The 21,481-nt window shown below is 35.0% G+C and overlaps 1 protein-coding gene across 1 annotated transcript in view; it reads left to right on the top strand.

Moving 5' to 3' along the window:
* Nucleotides 1-2,142: 2,142 nt before the first annotated feature.
* The window catches only part of Cnot6l (CCR4-NOT transcription complex, subunit 6-like), a gene marked incomplete at its 5' end in the record, with an annotated part of 84,312 nt that continues 64,973 nt past the window's right edge, over nucleotides 2,143-21,481 (top strand). Inside the window, 3 exon segments of the mRNA XM_005388195.2 lie at nucleotides 2,143-2,264; nucleotides 3,618-3,804; nucleotides 5,751-5,836. Of these exon segments, the coding sequence (XP_005388252.1) occupies nucleotides 2,153-2,264; nucleotides 3,618-3,804; nucleotides 5,751-5,836 (385 nt within the window).

Here is a 21,481-nt window from a genome sequence, read left to right as displayed (position 1 = left end):
AAAATATGGTAATCTATCTAAATTTTTAAAATAGTTGGGAAAGTTGAACATGTGGATTAGTTTCTTCAGATTAATGTTAGAAAAGCATTGGTTGTTAATTGGCCATGAGATGGGAAAGGTAGGAGGAAGGTAGTGGATTTTAGGAATATAAAGTGTATGGTTATTTTACAGATACATATTAAGTCTTTCTGTGTGGTAGGAACCGTATTGTCATATAAAAAGAACACCTCCACGACAGGAATAACTCACAGTTCCTTTATGGTTCATATACTATTTAGTGGGAACCATAATTAAAATAGTCAAATTAATTTGATTTCTAATCCTATACCCTAGTACCATAAAAACAGTGTAAGATTTTTGAAACCTATGTTTTTGCAAATTTAATGGTTTAGTTTTTAATCCATCCTTGTTGTAGGTAATAGATTTAAAATATCTTTGGGTCTGGAACTGTGCTTCTATTTACCTTTAATTTTGGTATAATCTTAGTGTGCAAAAATACCCGTAGAGACATGTGTCTTTTACAGCAGAAATTCTAAAAAATCTAGTTACCTATAAATTTTATTTTCAGAAGTATTTTACATAGGTTGAATGGCAGAAATCAAGTTTTCCCCCTGTAGAAAATGATTACATTCTTTGTACTGTATGAATTTGTAAGACATAAAAAAAAATAGTTTAATATCACCCAAACTGTATAAGATTAAAATTGAAGGGCTTAATGTGGAAACCTTGAAACTGGTTACTATTATAAAATGAACAAACCTGGAAAACCTCCACTTTGCCCCTTTAAGTAGAAGGAAGGAAATGACTGTTTCCTCTTGAAAATGTGAGGGAAAATTATGGTATGGGTAATTTTGATTATATGCTTAGGAACTAGTTTTGATTTCTTGGTATATGACAAGCTACTACTTTTATATTCTGTATAGGTAAAAAAATTTCAGACCACCTATTCAGTGATGGCAAACCTTTTGGAGTTTTTAATGATAGAGACAGCCTGCTGCGGCATGCGCGCTATAGGTTCGCTAACACCGAATCCTATATTAATTCTAAACTTCACTTAGAAATAACTTGCAGATTCAGACACTTGGTTTTGGGATGCATGTGTTTGTGTGTGTTAAAGTATGAGCAAAGAACCAACTATAGGACTGTGTGTCAATTTATGAGTAATATGTAGGAATTCAAGTAGGCTGAAAGCCCATCGTTTTTGTAAATCCTACTGTTGAAGTAATTCTTATACTGGACTACTTGAATGAGGTTACATATAGGGCCATTTGTCATCTTCATATGTGGCACATTTGAGTAGTTTTAAGTCTCAGTTGGTCATCGTTGATGATTGTGTTATGATTATGAAAAAGACTGCATAGCACTAGTTTTCATCAGTACAATGACCGTGTGACTTACCCAGTTGGATACTCTAAAGAGTGAAAAGGAGGGATATTAATAGTTACCTCAGGACAACAGATATAAATCAAGTCTGACAAAAAATTTAGAGGTATGCAACAGAAAACACAACTCAGATTACATTAGTTAGGGAAATACTGTATGTTGGCTTGGTTGGAAGTGCTGCAGGTGTGATTCAGTGAGGTCTCTAGCTTTGTTTCTCTGTTTTCTTGACTGCCTTTTTTGGCTTGCTTCCTTTATAGTTGTGGGATGGCTGCCTACAGTGATCTGAGCTGTATTTTTCATTTATGATCAACAGGAGAGAGAAGCCTGCTCCTCCAATAAACAGAGGAGTCTTGATGCCTTGTGATTGTTAGATACCTTTGAATTAATCTCTGTCAAGTAGGATATCGTGCTGATTGGGATTTTTGCATATCACTGAGGGAAGGAGGATAGAAGTATCTTATTCTGCTAGACTAATTTAAGAGTCTACCAGGAAGCTGGTTGTAAGATCAGTCTATTACAGAAAACTGTTAAAGTTACTAAGTGAAGGGGAAGCAGTCCTAGTGTCTGCTACAAAGTCTAGGGCTATGGGTTTTTTTATTATTATTATTTTCCCTTGGCCATTATACTGGACATGATGTGTTTTCAAGAGACAATTTGTGGTATAAAATGACTAACTAGCCTGGTAATAGAAAAAGAAATGTTGCATTTTCTTTTTCTTCCTCTAAGTTCATAATAATAGTTGATTGTTTTTCTCTACAGACTAATAGGGATGCCAAAGGAAAAATATGATCCTCCGGATCCTCGCAGAATTTATACCATCATGTCAGCAGAGGAGGTAGCCAATGGGAAAAAATCTCACTGGGCAGAATTAGAAATCTCGGGTGAGTAGAATCTAAAGCATTTGATCTGGGATGTAACTAATAATGAACAAGAGTATTGTTATATTTTTGTAATTTTTTAATTGGATGTGCTAAATAAAAACAAAGACACTGAGGTGCACGTATTTATTATGTTAAATCTGTTATTAGAAAGAAGAAAAAAATTGAATTTACTTCTCAATAGCTATATGAAAAGTAACATTTCCCTTTAAGATTTTGTGTCCTGTATCTTCCATTATCCTGCTCATCAAAATCTGTTTGTTATAAAGTTAAAATACCCCTTTACTTTTGTAAAATTCAAAAGATGATCTTTTTAAAATTATTTTGTATAATTAATGTATGTACAATAGATAACATCTCATTTTGTGGAAGCAGAGACTAGATGATTTGCTTGAACTTACATAGCTAAATCAATGGTAAAAATCAAGACTGTTACACAGGTCTTTTGATTGAATGCATCTTCTGCCTAGGGTATCACAGCTTGATTTGTGGTTGTTTATTTGAAATGTTGCACTTAATGCAAAATCTTGAAAACCAAAGTTGTTAGTCTTTAATTCTTTAAAGCTGAGGAATGATGTCTCCTCTGGGGGTACAGTGGTTTTCCTGATGGCTAATCTAAAGTTGCTTCTAAATCATAGTAATTATTCTTGTCTATGTAATGCCTATAGCTTAATGTAGGCCCTGGATATAGATAAACCTTACACTAATAATTTTGTAAAGAGTATGACTTAAAAATAAAATCAAGACTATTCTTCCACAAAAGCTCAGTCCAGCCCCATGATAAACAACTCCAAGGGTCTCTATATTTTATCACCATTCATTCGTTTTTTGAGACAGGGTCTTACTAATAAGTAGTTCAAGCTGGCCTTGAACTCTCTATGTGTAAGTGCAGCCTGGCCTTGAACTCATGGCAGTCCTCTTGCCTCAGCCTCCCAAGTTCTGCAATTCCAGGCGTGTACCACCACCGCAGCTGGCTTGCCATAACTCATTTAATACATAGAGGGCCCATGAGAAAGAGTGGTTATTAGGTGAAAGTGTCATGAAACAAAATCAGGGCCAGATGTGTGTGGAAGTAATCATATGGTATTAAGTATGAAATTAAAATGTCAAATATCCAGTATCACTTTTTTTACAGTTTCTTCTATATATATATTTTTTTTATTTATCTTTTTGATACAGGGTCTCACTATGTAGTTCAGGCTAGCCTTGAACTTGCGATGATCCTCCTGCCTCAGCCTTTGGAGTGCTGGGATTATAAATGTGTGCCTCCACCTCTGGTTACTTCTGTGTTTTAGTCTTGCAGGTCAACTTTTGTCTTGGGTCTAGATTTTTATACTTTAATATTTTGCGTTTTAGGTAGAGTGCGGAGCTTAAGTACATCACTTTGGTCATTGACACACTTGACAGCGCTGCACCTAAATGACAATTACCTTAGTCGCATTCCACCTGATATTGCCAAGCTTCATAATCTGGTTTACCTGGATCTGTCATCCAATAAACTTAGAAGTTTACCAGCAGAACTAGGAAACATGGTGTCTCTCAGGTGAGGAAATATTACAGACCTGACTCATTATGTAAAATTCTAAATTTACCAAGTAAGAAGATTATGGGATGTTACTGTTTTTAGAGGATTTATATATGTCTGTGACAATCAAATGTTGTAAATTCTGTAAGCACAGTTCTTGAGTTAGCCTCCATTGAACATTTCCTTTAAAGTTGGAGGTTCCTATCATCAATTTTGACAGATTGGAGGTGGAGTAAGGTTAAAAGTCTCATTTTGGCTTCAACTCTTATAGGACTAACCAGAAATAATTGGGAAAATAAGATTTGTGTGTAAGCCAAGCTTATAGGAATATATCCCTACTATAAGACAGTGTATAGTTATATTTTATATTAGTTTTCAAGAAAACTTTAAAACCTGATAAAATGAATTTGTTTTTAGTTCAAGATTTAAAAAGAATTCTTCGTAGAATGTTGCAGGAATCTTAAGACCATATAAGTGTTCCCAATGAAAATAAGAATTGCCTTTCAAGGGGTGGGGATTTAGCTCAGCGGCACAGCGCCTGCCTGGCAAGCACGAGGTCGTGAGTTCAATTCCCAGTACCACAAAAAAAAAAAAAAAAAAAAGAATTGCCTTTCTGCATTATCTGTTAAGCAGTAAAAAAACATACTATTCTTTACCATCCCTCTACTGGTTTGTTTGTTTTAGAACTTTTTGATCATCTTCTAATGAAGGTGCTCTTTATTTTTTCTGTAGTCTGCTCAGAATTTCACAATCATAAACTTAGACCTTATTTATGCTATCCTTTTCTATATATTTTTTCCTGTGCTTTAATCTTTATATTCTGTGTCTGATTGTTGATGAGAGTTCTTTGTCTGTGTTCACTGTTGTATCTCCTGCCTTCTCTTCTTTCTCTCCTTTTTCACTCCTATTCCCCGCTGCTCCCACCTTTTCTCCCTTTCCTCCCTTTCCTGTCCTCCTCTCCCACTCTTTTTCTCCCCCTTCCAGTACTGGGATTGAACCCAGGACTTCCTGTACTGAGCTGTATCCCTGGCTCTTTTTTTTTTCTATTTCGAGACAGGGTCTTGCTGAGTCACTAAATTGCCCAGGCTAGACTTGAAGTCATGATTCTCCTGCCTCAGCCTCCCAGAGTATTGGGTGTTCCAATTATAGACATGTGCCACCATGCCCAGATGGTTTTTTTGTTTTGTTTTCACTTTTTGGAGACAAGGTCTTACTATATAGTCCGGGCTGGTCTTGAAGTTCACTCCTCTGCCTCACCCTCCCAAGTCCTGCAATTATAAGCATGGACCACCACACCTGTCTCACTTACTCCTTGTTCTTTATTAATTTTGTTTTTGTGTATTTTGTTTGCATACTACTTTGAAATTACCAGACTTATAATCAGTTATAAAAAAATGCAGAGAATTAGGCTAATTATACCATAGTTTAATCCTAAAGTTTATGTAAAATTTACTCTTTTCTGTAAATTAAATTAGGCCCAAGTTCGCTTACTGTCTTTGGATACTGATATATCACTTTGATTTTCCTCTGATAGGACTTTGGGTGAGAGAGCAAAGAGGGTGGATTTAGACTGAGAATGATATGTGCACTTCCTTACCTCTAACTTTAATCTGTGCTAGAGGATAAGTAAATCATAGAAACACTGTTAAAAATTGTGGCAGTTATACATTCTGTAGTACCTTAATACTGTCATACAGTATTACAGTACCTTAGTACTGGGACTGGGGATGTAGCTCAGTGGTAATGGCAAGCACAAGGCCCTGAGTTCAATTGCCAGTACCAAAAAAAAAAAAAAAAAAGTTCAATATAGTACCTTAATGCTATAGTGCACAGTAGTTTTAGATCAGCATACAGAAATCATTTGAATGTAACCATCACTCATGTTAGAAAAAAGGGTTAGAATGGCAAATACACACATTAATAAAGTTTTTGGTATATTAAAACAGTTACTTTTTTTTAAACAGGGAATTGCTTTTAAATCACAATATGTTACGGGTTTTGCCTTATGAACTTGGTCGGCTCTTCCAGCTACAAACTCTAGGTTTGAAAGGTGAGTGAATTTTTTTTTTTTTTATTAAAGATACAGTTTTAACACTCAGTACCAAGTGGTCTGTGTGCTTTAAAAATAATTTTATTTACTGTTTTAAGTTTAAGTATCATTTTGAGAATGCAGCTGTACTTTCTCTTGACAGAAAATTAGTTCTTTGGGTATCAAATTGAGCTTCAAGATTCTAGTATGTGACAAAGTGTTTTTCCTTTTTATTATAATTATAAACACATTGTACAAATTACAGGTTTCACTGTGTAGAGGAGATACTTTATGGTGTTTTTTTTTTGTTTTTTGTTTTTTTTTTGGTTTTTCTCCTGTACCGGGAACCGAACTCATGACCTTGCGCTTGCCAGGCAGGCGCTTTGCCGCTGAGCTAAATCCCCAGCCCCGAGGAGATACTTTATATTATCACAGTAGTTCTTTAAGGGTGACTTAATAATAGGCAGCGTATACCATTTTTGCTTTTAATTCAGTAGACAAGTTGGCTTTGGCATATTACGTGATTACAAGAGGGAAAACATACTAAAAATTAGCTATATCTACTTAATATAATTATTCTAAATCAAAAGTGCATGTTCCTTTGTGTGGTTGCATTTTGCTGTTTGAGATGAAAGTTATACTTAATTCATGTAAATACTGAAATTTATATAATTTTGTTAATGTCAGTGTATGAAAGAGTTCATTTTTCTACAGTATTGGTTAAAGATACTGTCTGTGCTCTGGAATGAGCATCACTCAAGCTTTACTTTATATGCTCTCAGGTATTTTATTTTCCTTCTTCATAGACTATATAGAAAAATGTTCTATTTGCATTTTCTTTCTTTCCTCATGTATTAATTAGCTTTCCTGTTGCTGAGACACAATATCTGTATCCACAAACTTTATGGAGAGGTTTAATTTGGCTCACAGTTTCAAAGGATTCAGTCAGTGAATGGTTGGCTTCACAGCAGAAACAACCTGTTAGAAGAAAGCTGCTAGCATGGTGGTCAGGAAGCAGAGGAAGAGGGGAACAGTGAAAGAGAGGAAGGGGCCAGGGACCATATATAGTACCCAAGTGACCTAGCCACATGTACCCAGAGGCTCTTAAGCCAGGAAAGCTGGCCGCCCACTTTAACTGTCACACCTCCCTTCCTTCCTCCCTTTCAGAATCATACCTAGGGCCTTCTGCATGATGTGCAGTTGCTATACCACTGAGCTATACCCTCAGATCATTTGAATTTTCTTTTGTAATATAATGGGAGGGTTGATATTGAAGTTTCAGTAAGAATAGAAAGAATGCTGGTAATACTGGATGAGATGACAGAAACGGTATTAGGCTTCCTTTTACAGTCTCATAAATTAGAGAATTGTATGAATAGTCTGAATCTTGTGTATAGTTTCTCCAGAGGAGTTTTTTGATAGTTTTTATATAATGTGTGAAGTAAAGAAGGAAATATTTAAAATCTATATTTAAAATATTTTATAAAACATTTTAATCTAAAATATTTTCCTGAAAATTAACCTTAGGCATTTAGAATTTAATGGTTGGGAGATTTCATCTTATTTTGGCTAAAGGTTATATAGGTGAAACAGCCCACCTAGAGAGAGAGTAGGGGCAAGCATTTTCCTTTTTATTAAAAAAATTATGGAATGGTTATTTATAATAGATTCATGAAGTATGAAATTAAAACTTTCCTATTGATCTTAGTAAATTATAATTCTTTGCCTTTATTAAGAATTTCCCTTTTCCTTCTTTCCTTCCAGTAGAACTCAGGGCTTTTGCACTGAGCTGCATCCATGTTCTTTTTATTTTGAGACAGAGTCTGACTAATTTTATAAGTTGTTCAGGCTGAGCTTCAACTCACAATCATGCCTCAGTTTCTTAGAGTGCTGGCTCCCTGGTTTCTCTTAACAGTAATCAAAATACCTATTTTCTTTTTCCTAGTACTGATGGACAACATATCAGTGATGAATTAATAATATACAGGTGAACCCTGCAGACTTCCACATTACACCACACATACCATTTGAAAAAGCATGTTAGTAGTTTTTAGTTTTTCACAAATCTATTTTGTGTTATCTCATATAGAAAGATATGTTCCCAGAAAATACAGAATAAATACCACTAAAGGATTATTCTGGATATCTAGTGGCTCCTCAGTCTTTTATTGTTTTGCTAAAGTATTAATCTTAAAACTACTTTTTTTGATTGGCCTTCTACTGTTAGTGCCCCTTTTGTCTGCTGAATTACATTCATTAAAATCCCTTTAGATGCCTTCTCTAAGTCAGAAACCAGCTCTGCTTCACCAGCTGTAACTGAGCTTTATTTCATACCTGTATATAAATCACTTTTCATTAAACTTCAGTTTGTTCTATTTTAAATATAGAGTTCAGGTATTTTACTTGTATATACATAATGAGATCTCTTGGTTGTGAAACCCAAGTACAAACACAAAATTCATTTATATTTTACATACATTTTTTCACATAGGTGAAAGGTAATGTTGTGTGGTATTTTTAGTGCACTTGCATTTTGACTGTGACTTATTACATGAGGTAACATGGGGAATTTTTCACTAGTGGCATCATAGCAGTGCTCAAAAAGTTTTGGATTTGGAAGCATTTCTGACTTTCAGATCAGGACTGTTCAAGCTATATTTCTGTTTTATTTTTTTCATGTCTTTGAGAATGTTTAGTTTTCAGTCAGTACCACTTTCTATTCAGGTGATCATGACTAGTTACAATCATGACCAATCCAGTAAGTTGGAAGTAGTCTCTTAAAGAACAAAAATGTGTTAATTTTATGGAAGAAAAGGCATAACTAAAAGTAATTCTCAACTGGATGCAGTGGTACATTCCTGTAATCCCATCATCCTTGCATGTGAAGGCAGAAGGATCTCAAAGTTGAGCCCAGCCTGAGCAATTTAGCAACTGGGCGAGGATTTGTCTCAAAATAAAAAGAGGTCTGAGAATGTAGCTCAGTAGAAAGGACCTGGGTTCATCTTCTAGTACCAGAAAAACGATTCTCATACAGTTTTTAAAAAATAATTTTAAATTCATCTCCTGAGATGTAAAATATTTTCTCTGACATATGAGCCAATGTAATGTCCATACGAATTAAACATTAATGTCTCCTCAAATTATGTTGGATCTTAACAATTTGAAAAAAATTCTATCGTATCTCTTAGACTGTACTAGTGGAAGACTATATAAATTTGATTTATTTTAGAGTTGGGATTATGTATGTATTTGTTAAAGATGTCTTTTATGTAAATGGACTCAATATAATTTCCTGTGACTTGCTTTTTATTCAACATTTAAGATTTTATGATTTAGCCATGTTGACGCATTCTTGTAATTATGTTTCATTTATTTAATTGTGGTATTGTATTCTGATAAGTGAATGTACCATGATGTTTTATTCTACTATCTATATTTAGATAATCTCCCTGTCCCCCCACCTGGCTACTGTAAGCACTGTAGTTAGTTATGGACATCCTAGTATATGTTTCCTGACACAGGTCTTAGGAGTGGAATGGAATCATTGGATTGTGTAATCCTGCCTCCTTAGCTTTATTATGTAATGCCATAAGGTTTTACAAAATATTTTTACCAAACTACACTTCCAAAATAATATAGTTTCCATTTTTCAATAGTTGGCACTAGACTTTTTAAAGGTTTGTTAATAACTGAATATAAAGTAGTTTTAAATTATACTCTTAATTAACATTTCCTTTTTGCTAAAATTGAACATCTTAAATCTTTTTATATATTTATTGGCCATTAGTATTTGTTCTGTGAAGTTACTATTCATATCTTTTGCCTGTTTTCAATTGGATTGTTTTGTGTCTTTTGTTATATGTGTCTTCTCCCACTGTGTGGCTTTTCTTTTTAGTGTTCTTTATGGTTTCTTTATTTAATTAAATGAATTTTAAAATCTTTTCTTTTAAAATTAGTATGTTTTCTAAACATACTTTCTAAAAGTTTTATTTTATTTTATTTTATTTTAATTTTCTTTTATTCTAAAGAGTAAAAGAAGGATAACATAATAATAGGGGGGGCTTACCAAATTACAGATAAAGTGGTAGGAAATTATCAATGGTTATTGTTTTACATATTGTTATCTACAAGATAGTTTCTCAGGAAAACAAATAGACAAATGATAGTGAGTTACAGACAAAAGAGGAGATTATCAATAGTTGTTATACTATACTTAGGTATCTTCAGAGTGGCTTCTAAAGAATATAAATAGAACTATACATGAGTGACCTACTGAATAATCATTCAATAATTCTAAATGGTTGTTGTAGGAAACACATAATAATAAACATGCATCCATTTATGAAATAGGATAGGAACAATACAAACATTACAGAGTTATGGATAGATTAGTAGGAAAATATCAATGATTGCTGTAATACATGGTGGTATCTTCAAAGTGGTTTCTCAGGAAGACAGAGATACACAAGAAGGATCTAACAAGTGGTTACAGCCTAAGGGTTGTCAAAAATCAAGTGAGCCGTCTGGGGCCAAAGCCATTTTTTGTAGCGTTTTCTCTTCAGCCTCCCATCGCATTGGGACCCCACAACCAGTTAGTGTCCTCTCCCCAGCTGTCAGCACAGGCAGAAGGAATCCTGCTGCAGACTTCTCCAGAGCTTCACCACAGCCTGTACTGTCAGGGGAAGAGTGGCTTCCAGGGAGTCTCTGCAGGTATTGTGCAAGATCCTCCTGGTTTACAGCTTCCGAGCGGCTCTCGTGACCCCAGTCCACAGGACCTCTGACTCCATGGGCTTAGTCTGCATTCTCATGTTCTCTGAGTCCTTGTTCAGCAGCTGCTCCTTCACTGGCTCTGGACCTTTCTGGTTCTCAATGGCAGGAGCAAGAGTGGCCTGTTGTATGGCATGTATTCCCAGCGGTTGTTCAAAGTTTGAATGATTCACACACGTCCATGGGTGGGCATCTGCAGCCGGTGCATGGTGGGCCAGTTGTGTCATTGTTTCTCTGTGTCATGATAGATCTCAGTTGAGTGGTGGCGCGCAACAGTGCTCACCACCGCATGGCTCCCCATGCGCCGGGGGCCCTCCCTCCGGGGGCCTACGAGGCAGGAAGCTAGCCAGCTGGAAGACCCGGCGCTCCCTGCCCATGGCTCCCTGTGCACCAGAATCCCTCCTTCGGGGGGCCTACGAGGCAGGGAGTCTGTAAAAGTTTTAAAGTATTACTCTTTATAATGCTTTAACTCATTTGGTATTGATTTTTTAAGTATGTTACAAAGATCTGTTTTCAGTAGGGGTCTAATTTTGTCCTATGAGTAACCAGTTGTCTCAGTATCATTTATTGAATAGACTTGCCTTTTCCCAGTTACCCCTTTCTCTTTTTAATTTATTCATTTAGAAACAGGGTCTCGCTATGTAGGTAGTCTAAACCTTAAACTTAAACTCAATGTGTAGTCCCGGCTGTCCTCGAACCTTCACTGATGCTTCTGCCTCAGCCTCCCGTGTGCTGGGATTACAGGCATGCACCACTACGTGGGGCAAAGTCACCCCTCTTTTATCTGCTGTGTCTAGCCTGCTTTTGAGATCTCAGTTTTGTTCTTGTGTTAGTTTGTCTAATGTTGCACCAACTACTATGTTAATTATTTTATGGCTTTATATCAAGACGTAGTATCTCATTTGGGAAGTCATGTCCCATTCTTCTGTAGCAATGTTTTTGATAGTTTTGGTTCTTTAACTCTTCCTCATAGCTAAGAAATGGCTTTTTTAGTTTCACACACAAAAAATCATGTGTTGCAGTGTCAGAGTTGCATTACCTCTCTGGACTATGGAGGAAGCATTGACTTTCTTAATTATATTGAATATTTCTATTGAAGAATTGGGCTCCCTTTTAATTTTTTTAGATCATAGTTAATATCTGAATAAAATGTTACAACTTTCTGAACACTGACTAAGCACATTTTTGTGTTGGTTTTTTTTTTTTTTTTTCCTTTTGAAACCGTGATTTTTTATTTTTTATTTTTTGGTACCGGAAATCAAACTCATGACCTCATGCTTGCCAGGGAGGCAGTGTGCCATTGAGCTATATCACTGGCTTCATGAGTTTTTATATTTTAAAATGTTCATTTGCTGGTGTGGTTTTGTTTTGTTTCTCTGTGTTGAGGATAGAACCCAGGATTCATGTATGATATGTAAGTGCTCTATCATTGAACTCTACCTCCAACCTTGTTAGTTTTTAAAAATGATCTCATAGTAAGCCTTCTTAGTTAACTTTTTCTTCTTTCTAAAAGTTTGAAAATTCTCTAGAGGCTTTGTACACGGATAATCATTTCATCTCCTGTTTTGTTTTTCCTTTTAAATTTTTATATATAGAGTCTGCCAAAAAAGGTATACATACTTCAGGAAAAGAAAAACTTATATAAATATTTTCATACTAAATTTATTGTGACATCATGAGATTAATGCAAGTTACCTTTGACCTCTGCAATTACAACAGGTGCTCAAACTGGTGGCCGTAAACTTCCAGACATTTATTAGTATGGCAAACTGTTGCTTGGGTAACCATGGTCATTGACATTGCTGCACATGTATTTTGAATTTCTTCTCTAAGGGCTGGCAGTGTAGTGAGTTTTGTGTGATATATGACATCCTCTAGGTTCTCCCATATGAGGATAATACCATCTGTTGAGAAAAGATGACGCTACTTTTCTTTCTTGAAGTGTGTATACATTTTTGTGGACTCTATATTTAATTTCTTTAATATAGTGACTTAGATATTTCATAGCGTATTAAATTAGAACTATTAATTCTGGGCATGCTTCAACTTTTTCTAATTTTAAAGAGAATGCCTTAATTTTTTTTCATTAAGAGTGATATTTATGTTATGATTTTGATTAAAGGTTTAGATTTTAGAAGTTTCGTTTCATTTCTACTATGTTAATCCTTGTTCAGACAGTTTGTGAATGCTTTTCTTCATCTATTCAGATGTTTATTTTTCTCATTCCAAAGGTTAATATAGTAAGTTCGGAGTGTACATATTTTCCTCCAGTTTAAGCAATATGTTCATTTTTAAGATAAACTCAACTTGGTCATGTTGTTAATATGTTTTCAAACATAGATGGATTTAATTTGACAATGTCTGTCAAGAACTATAAAAGCTCTGAGACTTTATAATACTATGTTACCTGTCTGCTGCAGGTTTTTACTCAATTTGGATAGATTTCACAAATAGCCAAAAGTACGGTCCTCTTAGTGTCCATAGCTCTGAGCTTTAAATGTCAGGAGCTTTCAGCTCTTAGTGCCTGTGGTCACCTTCTCTGTTCTCATGACAGCTCTATAGAACTCTTCCAGTAGCTGGACCTAGCAGTTCCTAGCAGCTCTTCGTTGTTCCTTGCCATTCTCTGGCTGCTAGATGCCCTCAGTGTCACCAACCCTGGCTGCTGGGCACTTTTAGGCTGAGCAGCCTTTAGTGTTACCAACTTTTAGTATAAACAGCTCAGAGATAACTCTGTTAGAGATAGAAATCATGAAGAGCAAAATAAAAACCATCTGAAAGAAGGTGTATTAGGATCTGTGCTGCAGCATAAGACGAAGCAATACACAAACTGTTCTGTAATGGTGAAGGAAAGGCTGCTTGTATAAACAGAAAAGATGGTTTCATACATGTGCAGTGTCCTGCTTGATAACTATAGACTTTCTGCTTAGTCATGGGTAGAAGAGGTACTTCTTGGGAATGGGAGTGAGGATTTCTGGCTACAGAGGGGCATGGTCATCCCAAGAGGCTGCAGGGCAGAGTCATCTGGATCAGACCCACAACTGGAACTGCTACAGCTAAAGCAAAGGTCTTTGGAGTGTGCTTTATTTATTATGCCATTGAGTTTTTTGTATATTGTTAATCCTTTGTAGGGTGAATAGTGGACAGACATTTTCTTCCATGATGTTAGCTGTGGTTTTGTCATGTATAGCTCTAATTGTGTTGAGGTCTGTTTCTTCTATATCTGATTTGAGAGGGAGGTGACACTGAATTTTATTACTTCTCCTACTTCTAATGAGATGATTGTTTTTTTCCTTTTTTTGATGTGATATATCATGTTTATTGATTTGCATATATTGAATCAGCCCCCCTCTTCTAGGTAAATTTTACTTGGACTTGTTGAATAATGTTTTTATTGTGCTGTTGGATTTAGTTTGCTAGTATTTTATTGAAAGTTTTTATATTTATGCTCATCAGGAATGTTGGCCAGTACATGTATTGTATCTTGTCTAGTTTTGGAAACAGTAATGCTGACATTATGGAACAAATTTGTAAGATTTTTCTTCTTTTCAGTTTTTTGGGCATAGTTTGGGAAGCTTTGATATTAGTTCTTTAAAAGTTTAGCAGAAGTCAGCAGGGAAGCCCATCTGGTCCTGGACTTTTCTTTGTTGGGAGACTTTTTATTATTGATTCAATTTTGTTGCTTGTCAGTTATTGATAGATAATGTGTTCAGGTATTCATTTCTTCCGGGCTTTCCATTTTTTGGAGGGGCATATAGTTGTTCATAATAGTCCTTAATGATCTTTTGAATGTCTTTAGTATCAGTTATAATATCACTTCTGTAGTCTCTACTTTTAAATATTTTTTAATTTTATGGAAAAAAGGTAAAGCAAATTTTCATAACAAATGGTAGGAGAATTAACAAAAGTTAATACATTATATATTATTATCTTTAAAGTAGTTACTCAGAGTACAAGAAATGGGCATAAAAATTCTCTAATTGATATTAGCACAAGTTTCCTTTTCTTTGAACTGAGTGACACTAATAGTATAAATAACTTGCATTTTTTTCTCCCTTTTCCCTTCCTTCCTTTCTCCTTTCCCCCATCCTATTTCCATTTTCCTTTTTAACAGTTACTTCCCATTTTACAATATCTGTTGTACATTTTAGACCTTATTTACTTCTTCAGTTTCTCACACCTGGGAGATAGTATGATGTTTATTACACATATGAGTCTGATTTATTTCACATAAGTATGGTCTCAAGTTGCATCCACTGACCTATAAAAGTCTCAAGTTTATCCTTCTTTATGGCTGAGTAGCACTGCATTGTATAAAAAATACCACATCTTTTTTATCCCTTTCTTGATTGATGGACATTCAGGTTGTTTTCAAGATTCAGCTATTACAAATCGTGCTACTATAAACATGGGTGCACATATATTGCTGTGGTGTGATGTTTTAAATTGTTATACCAAGAAGGGGGATAGCTGGGTCAAATGAGACCTGTAATCCTAGCTTTTTGCAGAATCTCTATACTGATTTCCACAGTGGTTGCACCAGTCTGCACCCCCACCAACAGTGGAGAAGAGTTCCTTTTTCCCCCACAGCCCCTCCAGCATTTGTTATTGGTTGATTTTTTGATGATAGTCATTCTTTCAGGAGTCAGATGGCATCTCAATATTGTTTTAATTTGCATCTCTCAAATGACTGATAATGTTGAACATTTTTTCATGTATTTATTTGCCATTTGTATTTCTTCATCTGAGAAGTGTATATTAATCTCAGATGCCCATTTTTGGATTGAGTCTTTGAATTGGGGGGGTCTGATTTTTTTGTTTTGTTTTTTTTTTTTTTTGGTCTTTTTGAGACAGGGTCTCACTATGCAGTTCAGGCTGGCCTTGAGCTCACTTTGTAGCCCAGGCTGGTCTCAAACTCACAACGATCCTCTGCCTCAGCCTCCCAAATGCTGGGATTACAAGCATGCGCCATCACACCTGGCTTTCAGTTCTTTATGTGTTGTAGATATAAGTCGTTTGTCTGAGGGACAATTGGCTAAAATTTTTACCCAGTCTTTAAGTTGTCTTTTACTCTGTTGGTGATTTCTTTTGATGTGCCAAAGCTTTTTAATAATGTGAGATCCCAGTTGTTGACTCTTTGAAGTATTTCTTGTGCAGTTTGGGTTTTGTTCATAAACTCTGTCTATACCTACATCTTCAAGATTTCTGCCTACTATGTCTTCCAATAGATTTAGTGTTTCTGTTTTAATAGTTAGATCTTTGATCCATTTTGTGTAGTCTCTTTATGTTGTTATCATCCACCTCTTCCCCCTGCCCCTCCTCTCCTCTTTTTTGGTCGAGCTAAAAATTATTAATTTTACTCATCTTTTCAAAATACCAGTTTTTGACTAAAGTTGAGGTGAATATCTGTGCTACTTAGAAATGCCTTTAAAGCTACTTGGAAAGACAGAGGCAGAAAGGTCACAAATTTAGCAAGATGTTCTCTCAAAATAAAAAAGCTAGGCATGGTAGTGCATCCCTAGAGTCCTAGGTACTTGCCGAGTTTTAGGCAGGAAGATCAAGTTCAAGGCCACCTCAGCAACTTAGTGAGAGCCTGTCTCAAAATTGATAAAAGGAGCTTGAGATGTAACTGAATAGTGGAGCATTGTTGGGTTTGATCTGTTTTACCATCGGTACACAAAAAGACCACTTTTTGTTCTATTAGTCCTTTATATTTTAAGTCTGAATTTCATCTATTTCTCCTCCCATCTTTCTTATTTCTACTACTTTTTTTTTGGTACTGGGTATTGAACTCATGACCTTGTGCTTGCCAGGCGGGCGCATATGCCACTGAGCTAAATCCCTGGCCCTCTACTACTTTTGGATTTCATTTGTTCTTACTGTTTTTTTAGTTCATTCAATTGCATCAATGAGTGGAATATTTAAAATCTTATTACTCTTACACATAAGTATTTATTTCTATATATCAGCCTAAGTACTACTTTTCCTGTCCCCCATATGTTTTGGTATGTTGTTTCTATTTTTATTTGTTTCAAGAAATTTTTAAATTTATCTTTTTAATTTCTTAAAAGCTTGTGAGCATGTTGCTTATTTTCCAGATATTTGTGCAATTTCTATAGATGTGGTCAAAGAAGAAACATAATTTTGATATTTTTCAAATTTGATGACACTTGTTTTGTTGCATGACATGTGGTCTATATTGGAGAATGTTCCATACACTAATAAGAAAAATGTATATTCTGGAGCTTTTGGATGAAGTACTCTGTTAAGTATTTGTTAAATCCATTTGGTGTGTATATATTTGCTGGTTTTCTCTCTGAATGATCTATCCATTAATGAACTATTGACATTCCCAGCTATTATTGTATTGGAGTCTTTTTCTTTAGGTCTATCAGTACTTTCCTTATGTATTTGTATGGTCCACTGTTGTGTGTATCTGTATATACAATTATGCTCTTGCTAAATTGATCCTTTTATCTTTATATATTGATCTTGTTTATTTTACATTTTTTGACTTAAAATCTGTTTGATATAAACACAACTTCTCATGCTTGCTTTTCATTTCTATTTGCATGCAAAATCTTGAACTTCTTGGGTATGTTTCTAAATAATTTTCATCAAATTTCAGGTGCTTTTAGCCATTGATACTTTAATTTTTCCTGTTCTTTTCTGTCCTTACCTTCTGAGATTCCTGTTACAGTCACATGTTGGTATCCTTGATGGTATCCAGTAGATCTCTGAAACTTTATTCATATTTTATTTTCTTTGTTGTTTGGATTTTTGTCTGGTTTTGGGATCAGACTGATGCTAGCTTCCAGGAATGAGTTTGGAAGCATTTCTTCCCTTTGAATTTCGTTAGAGTTTGAGGAGTATTAATGTTACAACATCCTTCAAAGTGTTGTAGAATTCAGCATTGAATCCATCAGGTTCTGGGCTTATCTTTGTAGGTTGTTAATTACTGTCTCAGTTTCATTGCTTGATATTGGATTGTTTAGAAGTTTTATATCTTTTTGGTTCAGTTTTGGTAATTCATATATGTCCAGGAATCTGTCCATTTCTTCAAGATTCTCAAATTTGGTGGAGCACAGTTTTTCATAGTATGGTAGTTACTAACAGTCTTCTGGATTTTGGCAGTATCTTTTGTGATTTAGTTATTTTTATTACTAATTTCATTAATGTGGATCTTTTCTCTCCTTGTGTAAGTTTGGCTAAGGGTTTTATTTTTTTGAAGAACTTGCTCTTCAATTTAATTTTTTTTTTTGTCTCAATTTTGTTAATTTCTGATCCAACCTTTATGATTTCCCTTCTGCTAGACTTGGGTTTAGACTGTTATTTTCTTGTCACATATCTTGAGGTTCATCCTTAAGGTATTTGTTTGAGCTTGCTCTACTCTTCTAACGTGAGCATTGAATGCATTAAATTTTCCTTTTAGGACTGCTTTTATTATGTTCCATAGGTTCTGGTATTTTGTACTGGCATTGTAATCTGAGTCCAGGAATTGTTTAATTTTTTCTGTGATCCATTGAGTTTTTAGGAGTATGTTATTAAATTTCCAGGTATTTATAAATTCCGTGAGGTTTCTTTTGTGATTGATTTCTAGTGTCAGTGCACTATGATCTGATAGTATACATGGAATGATTTTGATTCTTTTACATTTATTTGAGCAGGCTCTGTGGACTAGTATGTGGTCTGTTTTGGAGGAAGTTCTGTGTGCTGCTGAGAAGAATGTGTATTCTGTTGTATTACTATAGAACACTGTAGATATCTGTGATATGCATTTGTTTGACTGTGGTTCAACTCTGATATTTGTCAGTTTTGTTGTTAATCTCTGTGAAGTGTGGTATTGAGGTCACCCACTGTAATTGTGCTGTTTCTTTAATCTTTTATGTCTAGTAGTTACTTGTTTTATGAAATTGGGTGTTGCGGTATTTGGTTCATACATGCTTAGAATTGTTATCTCCTGTTGGGTTTTTCCCTTTACTAATATGTAGTGACCTTCTTTGTATTTTCTGATCAGTTTAGGTTTGAAGTTTACTTTGAGAATAAGATGGCAACCCTTGTTTGCTTTCTGTGTCTTAGTCTGTGAAATATTATTTTCCATCCTTTGAATTTTAGTCTGTGGATATCTTTTTTGCTACAAGTTTCTTGACTGCAGTAGAATGCTGGGTTCCGTTTTATGATTCAGTCTACCAGTGTGAATTTCAGCAGGGTAGTTGGGGCCATTAATGTTAACGGTTATTACTGAAAGGTGTCCATTTATTCCTGATATTGTGTTCTTTTTCTTTTGACGACGCCTTTGTTTTAATTGCTTTTTTTTATCTCTTGGTCTTGCTGGATGTATTCATTGTCTGATTTTTTGGCTTTATTGGCTTTGTTGTCTTTGTCTAGGATACTCAAGTATTTTCTGGAGAATTGATTTGTTTTTCCTGTATCTCTTAAGTCATTCTTTCTCATGGAGTGACCTTATTCTCCATTTATTTTGAAAGAATGTTTTCCCTGATATGTTAACCTGGGTTGGAAGTTGTTTGTTTTTAGGGTTTGAAGTACATCACTCCACATTCTCCTGGCTTTTAACATTTGTGTTAGGTCTGCTGTAATCCTATTGGGTTGATCTTTTAAAGTGACTTTTTTTGCTTTTCTCTGACAGCCTTTAAGATTTTGTCTTTTTGTTAGACGTAAGGAACTTGACTAAAATGTGTTTTCTGGAACTTTTTTTTTTTTTATCATAGTTAGTTGGTGTTCTTTAGGCTTTCTTCACCAGTATGGTCAAATCTTTCCTCAGTCTTGGAACATTTTCTGTTATTATATCTATAAATAGAGTTTTTAATTCCATATGTGCTATCTCCTGATTTCTCTATAACTCTGATTAGTCTTATGTTAGTGTTATGGTTTGTGTCTAGATTTCCCCCCAAAGCCTCATGCAGTCATGGGTGCAGGCCTCTAGAGTTTATGATTGATTTATGATCCAATGCTGGGATTGTGGGTGTGAGTGCTGCACCCACCCTGGGACAAGCAGCCTGAATACAATATAAGGGAGGGAAAGAGGCTTGATCTGTTCCTCCCTTTTTGCTCTTACTGCTTTTGCTGTTTTTCACGGCTGTGAACTATTGCCCTCTGCCATGTGCCACTCTGCCTTGGAGCCAGCTGGAATATGGACTGAAACAAACTGTGAGCTAAGTAAACCTTTCCTTCCTTAAATTTGGATGTCAGGGTTTTTTTTCTCAGCAACAAAAGTAACCAAGACAGTTTTCTTAGTATCATCTAATAGCTGTTGGATGAATTTTTCTTGTTCTCTTTTTCATTTTTAAAGCTTCTTTGAATTCAGGTGTACCTCAGTTCATGAACACTTTTGTTTCTGAACAGTTTGTTTTGCAAACAGAAGTGTTTGGCAGAATTTTGCTTTTGTTTATGAACTTTGCATTGAGTTATGACTGTGATTCCAGCCATCTTTCCCACATAAACATAAATATGGTCATCTTTTCCAGAATCATGTAATAAATTAAGTTTGTGAACCAAGGTACCACTGTAATTAGTCTTGATTTTCCATTTTGTTCTCAATTTCAGAAGCCTGTTCTCAATTTCACATTGGTCATTTCTGCAATTTATAAATTGTATGTAATTTTTAAACTTAAGTATTTCTTTCTGATACCTTTTTGTGGCATCTGTATTTTTGGTAAATTTCTCATTCAGATTTTGAATTATTTTGGTCAGCTCTTCCAAGTTTTTGTTTCTTCCATATTCACATTGGTCATTTTGTATGTTCCATTATTTTCTGTGTTATGTCCTCTGTGAATTAACTAAGTTTCACGAGTTCTTCCTTAATTAGTTTGGGCCTTCTTTAATCACCTCTACTCCCCAGTGTTTGTTTTCCTCCACTGGTGTCCCTTGAATCTGTTTTAGGAAAATTAGGAGACCTTGGGGGTTTTGGTTTCCTTGATTTCTTATGTTCCTGTATGTGTATTTTATCATGAATGGATATTGAAGTTTTTCAAAAGATTTTTCTGCTCCTGTTGAAATGATCATGTGATAATCTTCCTATTGCACTTACTGAGTTACAAATGTGGAACCATCCTTGGACTCAAGGATGAGGCCAACTTGGTCGTGATGTACGATTTTTGTAAAAGATTTGTTGCATTCTCTTTGCCAGTAGTATATCTTCTTGAGGGTTTTTGCATGTGTTTTCATTAACAAGATTGGCTTATAGTTTTCTTGTTAAAATCGTGTCTGGTTTTGGACTCAGGGTAATTCTTGCTTCAGGAATTAGTTTGTCAGTACTCTTTCCCTTTCAATTTTATTGAAGAATTTAAGGAGTATTGACATTAAGTTCTGGAGCAATTCTGCAGTGAAGCCATCAGGTCCTAGACCAATGATGGCAAACCTTTTAGAGTTTTCAGTGGTACGAACAGCGTACTGCTGCATGTGTGCCATAGATTCACCATCACTCTCCTAGGCTTTTCTTTTCTGTAGTTTTTATTACTGCCTCTGTTTCTTTGCCTGTTGTTTTATTCAGAATTTCTGTGTATTGGTTCAGTTTTTGTAATTCATATTTGTCTGTGAATTTCTCGATTTCTTCTATGTTCTCTAGTGTTTTGGAATGTAAATTTTGAAGTATTTTTTATGATACTCTATCTAGATTTTGGTTGTATCAGTCATGAATTTACTTTCTCCATTTATAATTGCGTTCATATGGATTTTTTTTTTTTTTTTTTTTTTTTGGTAAGTTTGGCCAAGAGTTTATCAGTCTTCTTTATCATTTGAAAGAATCAGCTCTCTTATTCGGTGATCCTTTGTACTTTTTTTTAAAGACTCAATTTTTTAAATTTCTCCTTTGATCTTTGTGGTTTCTTTCCTTCCATTAATTTCAGATTTGGATTGCTCCTGTTTTATTGGACCTTGAAGTGC

Source organism: Chinchilla lanigera, unplaced genomic scaffold (genome assembly GCF_000276665.1).
Source record: "Chinchilla lanigera isolate Chin_1 unplaced genomic scaffold, ChiLan1.0 scaffold00032, whole genome shotgun sequence".
In the NCBI taxonomy this organism is placed as follows: Eukaryota; Metazoa; Chordata; class Mammalia; order Rodentia; family Chinchillidae; genus Chinchilla; species Chinchilla lanigera.
The sequence above is the reverse complement of the archived record's forward strand: the minus strand, read 5'-3'. Positions and strand labels throughout refer to the sequence as shown.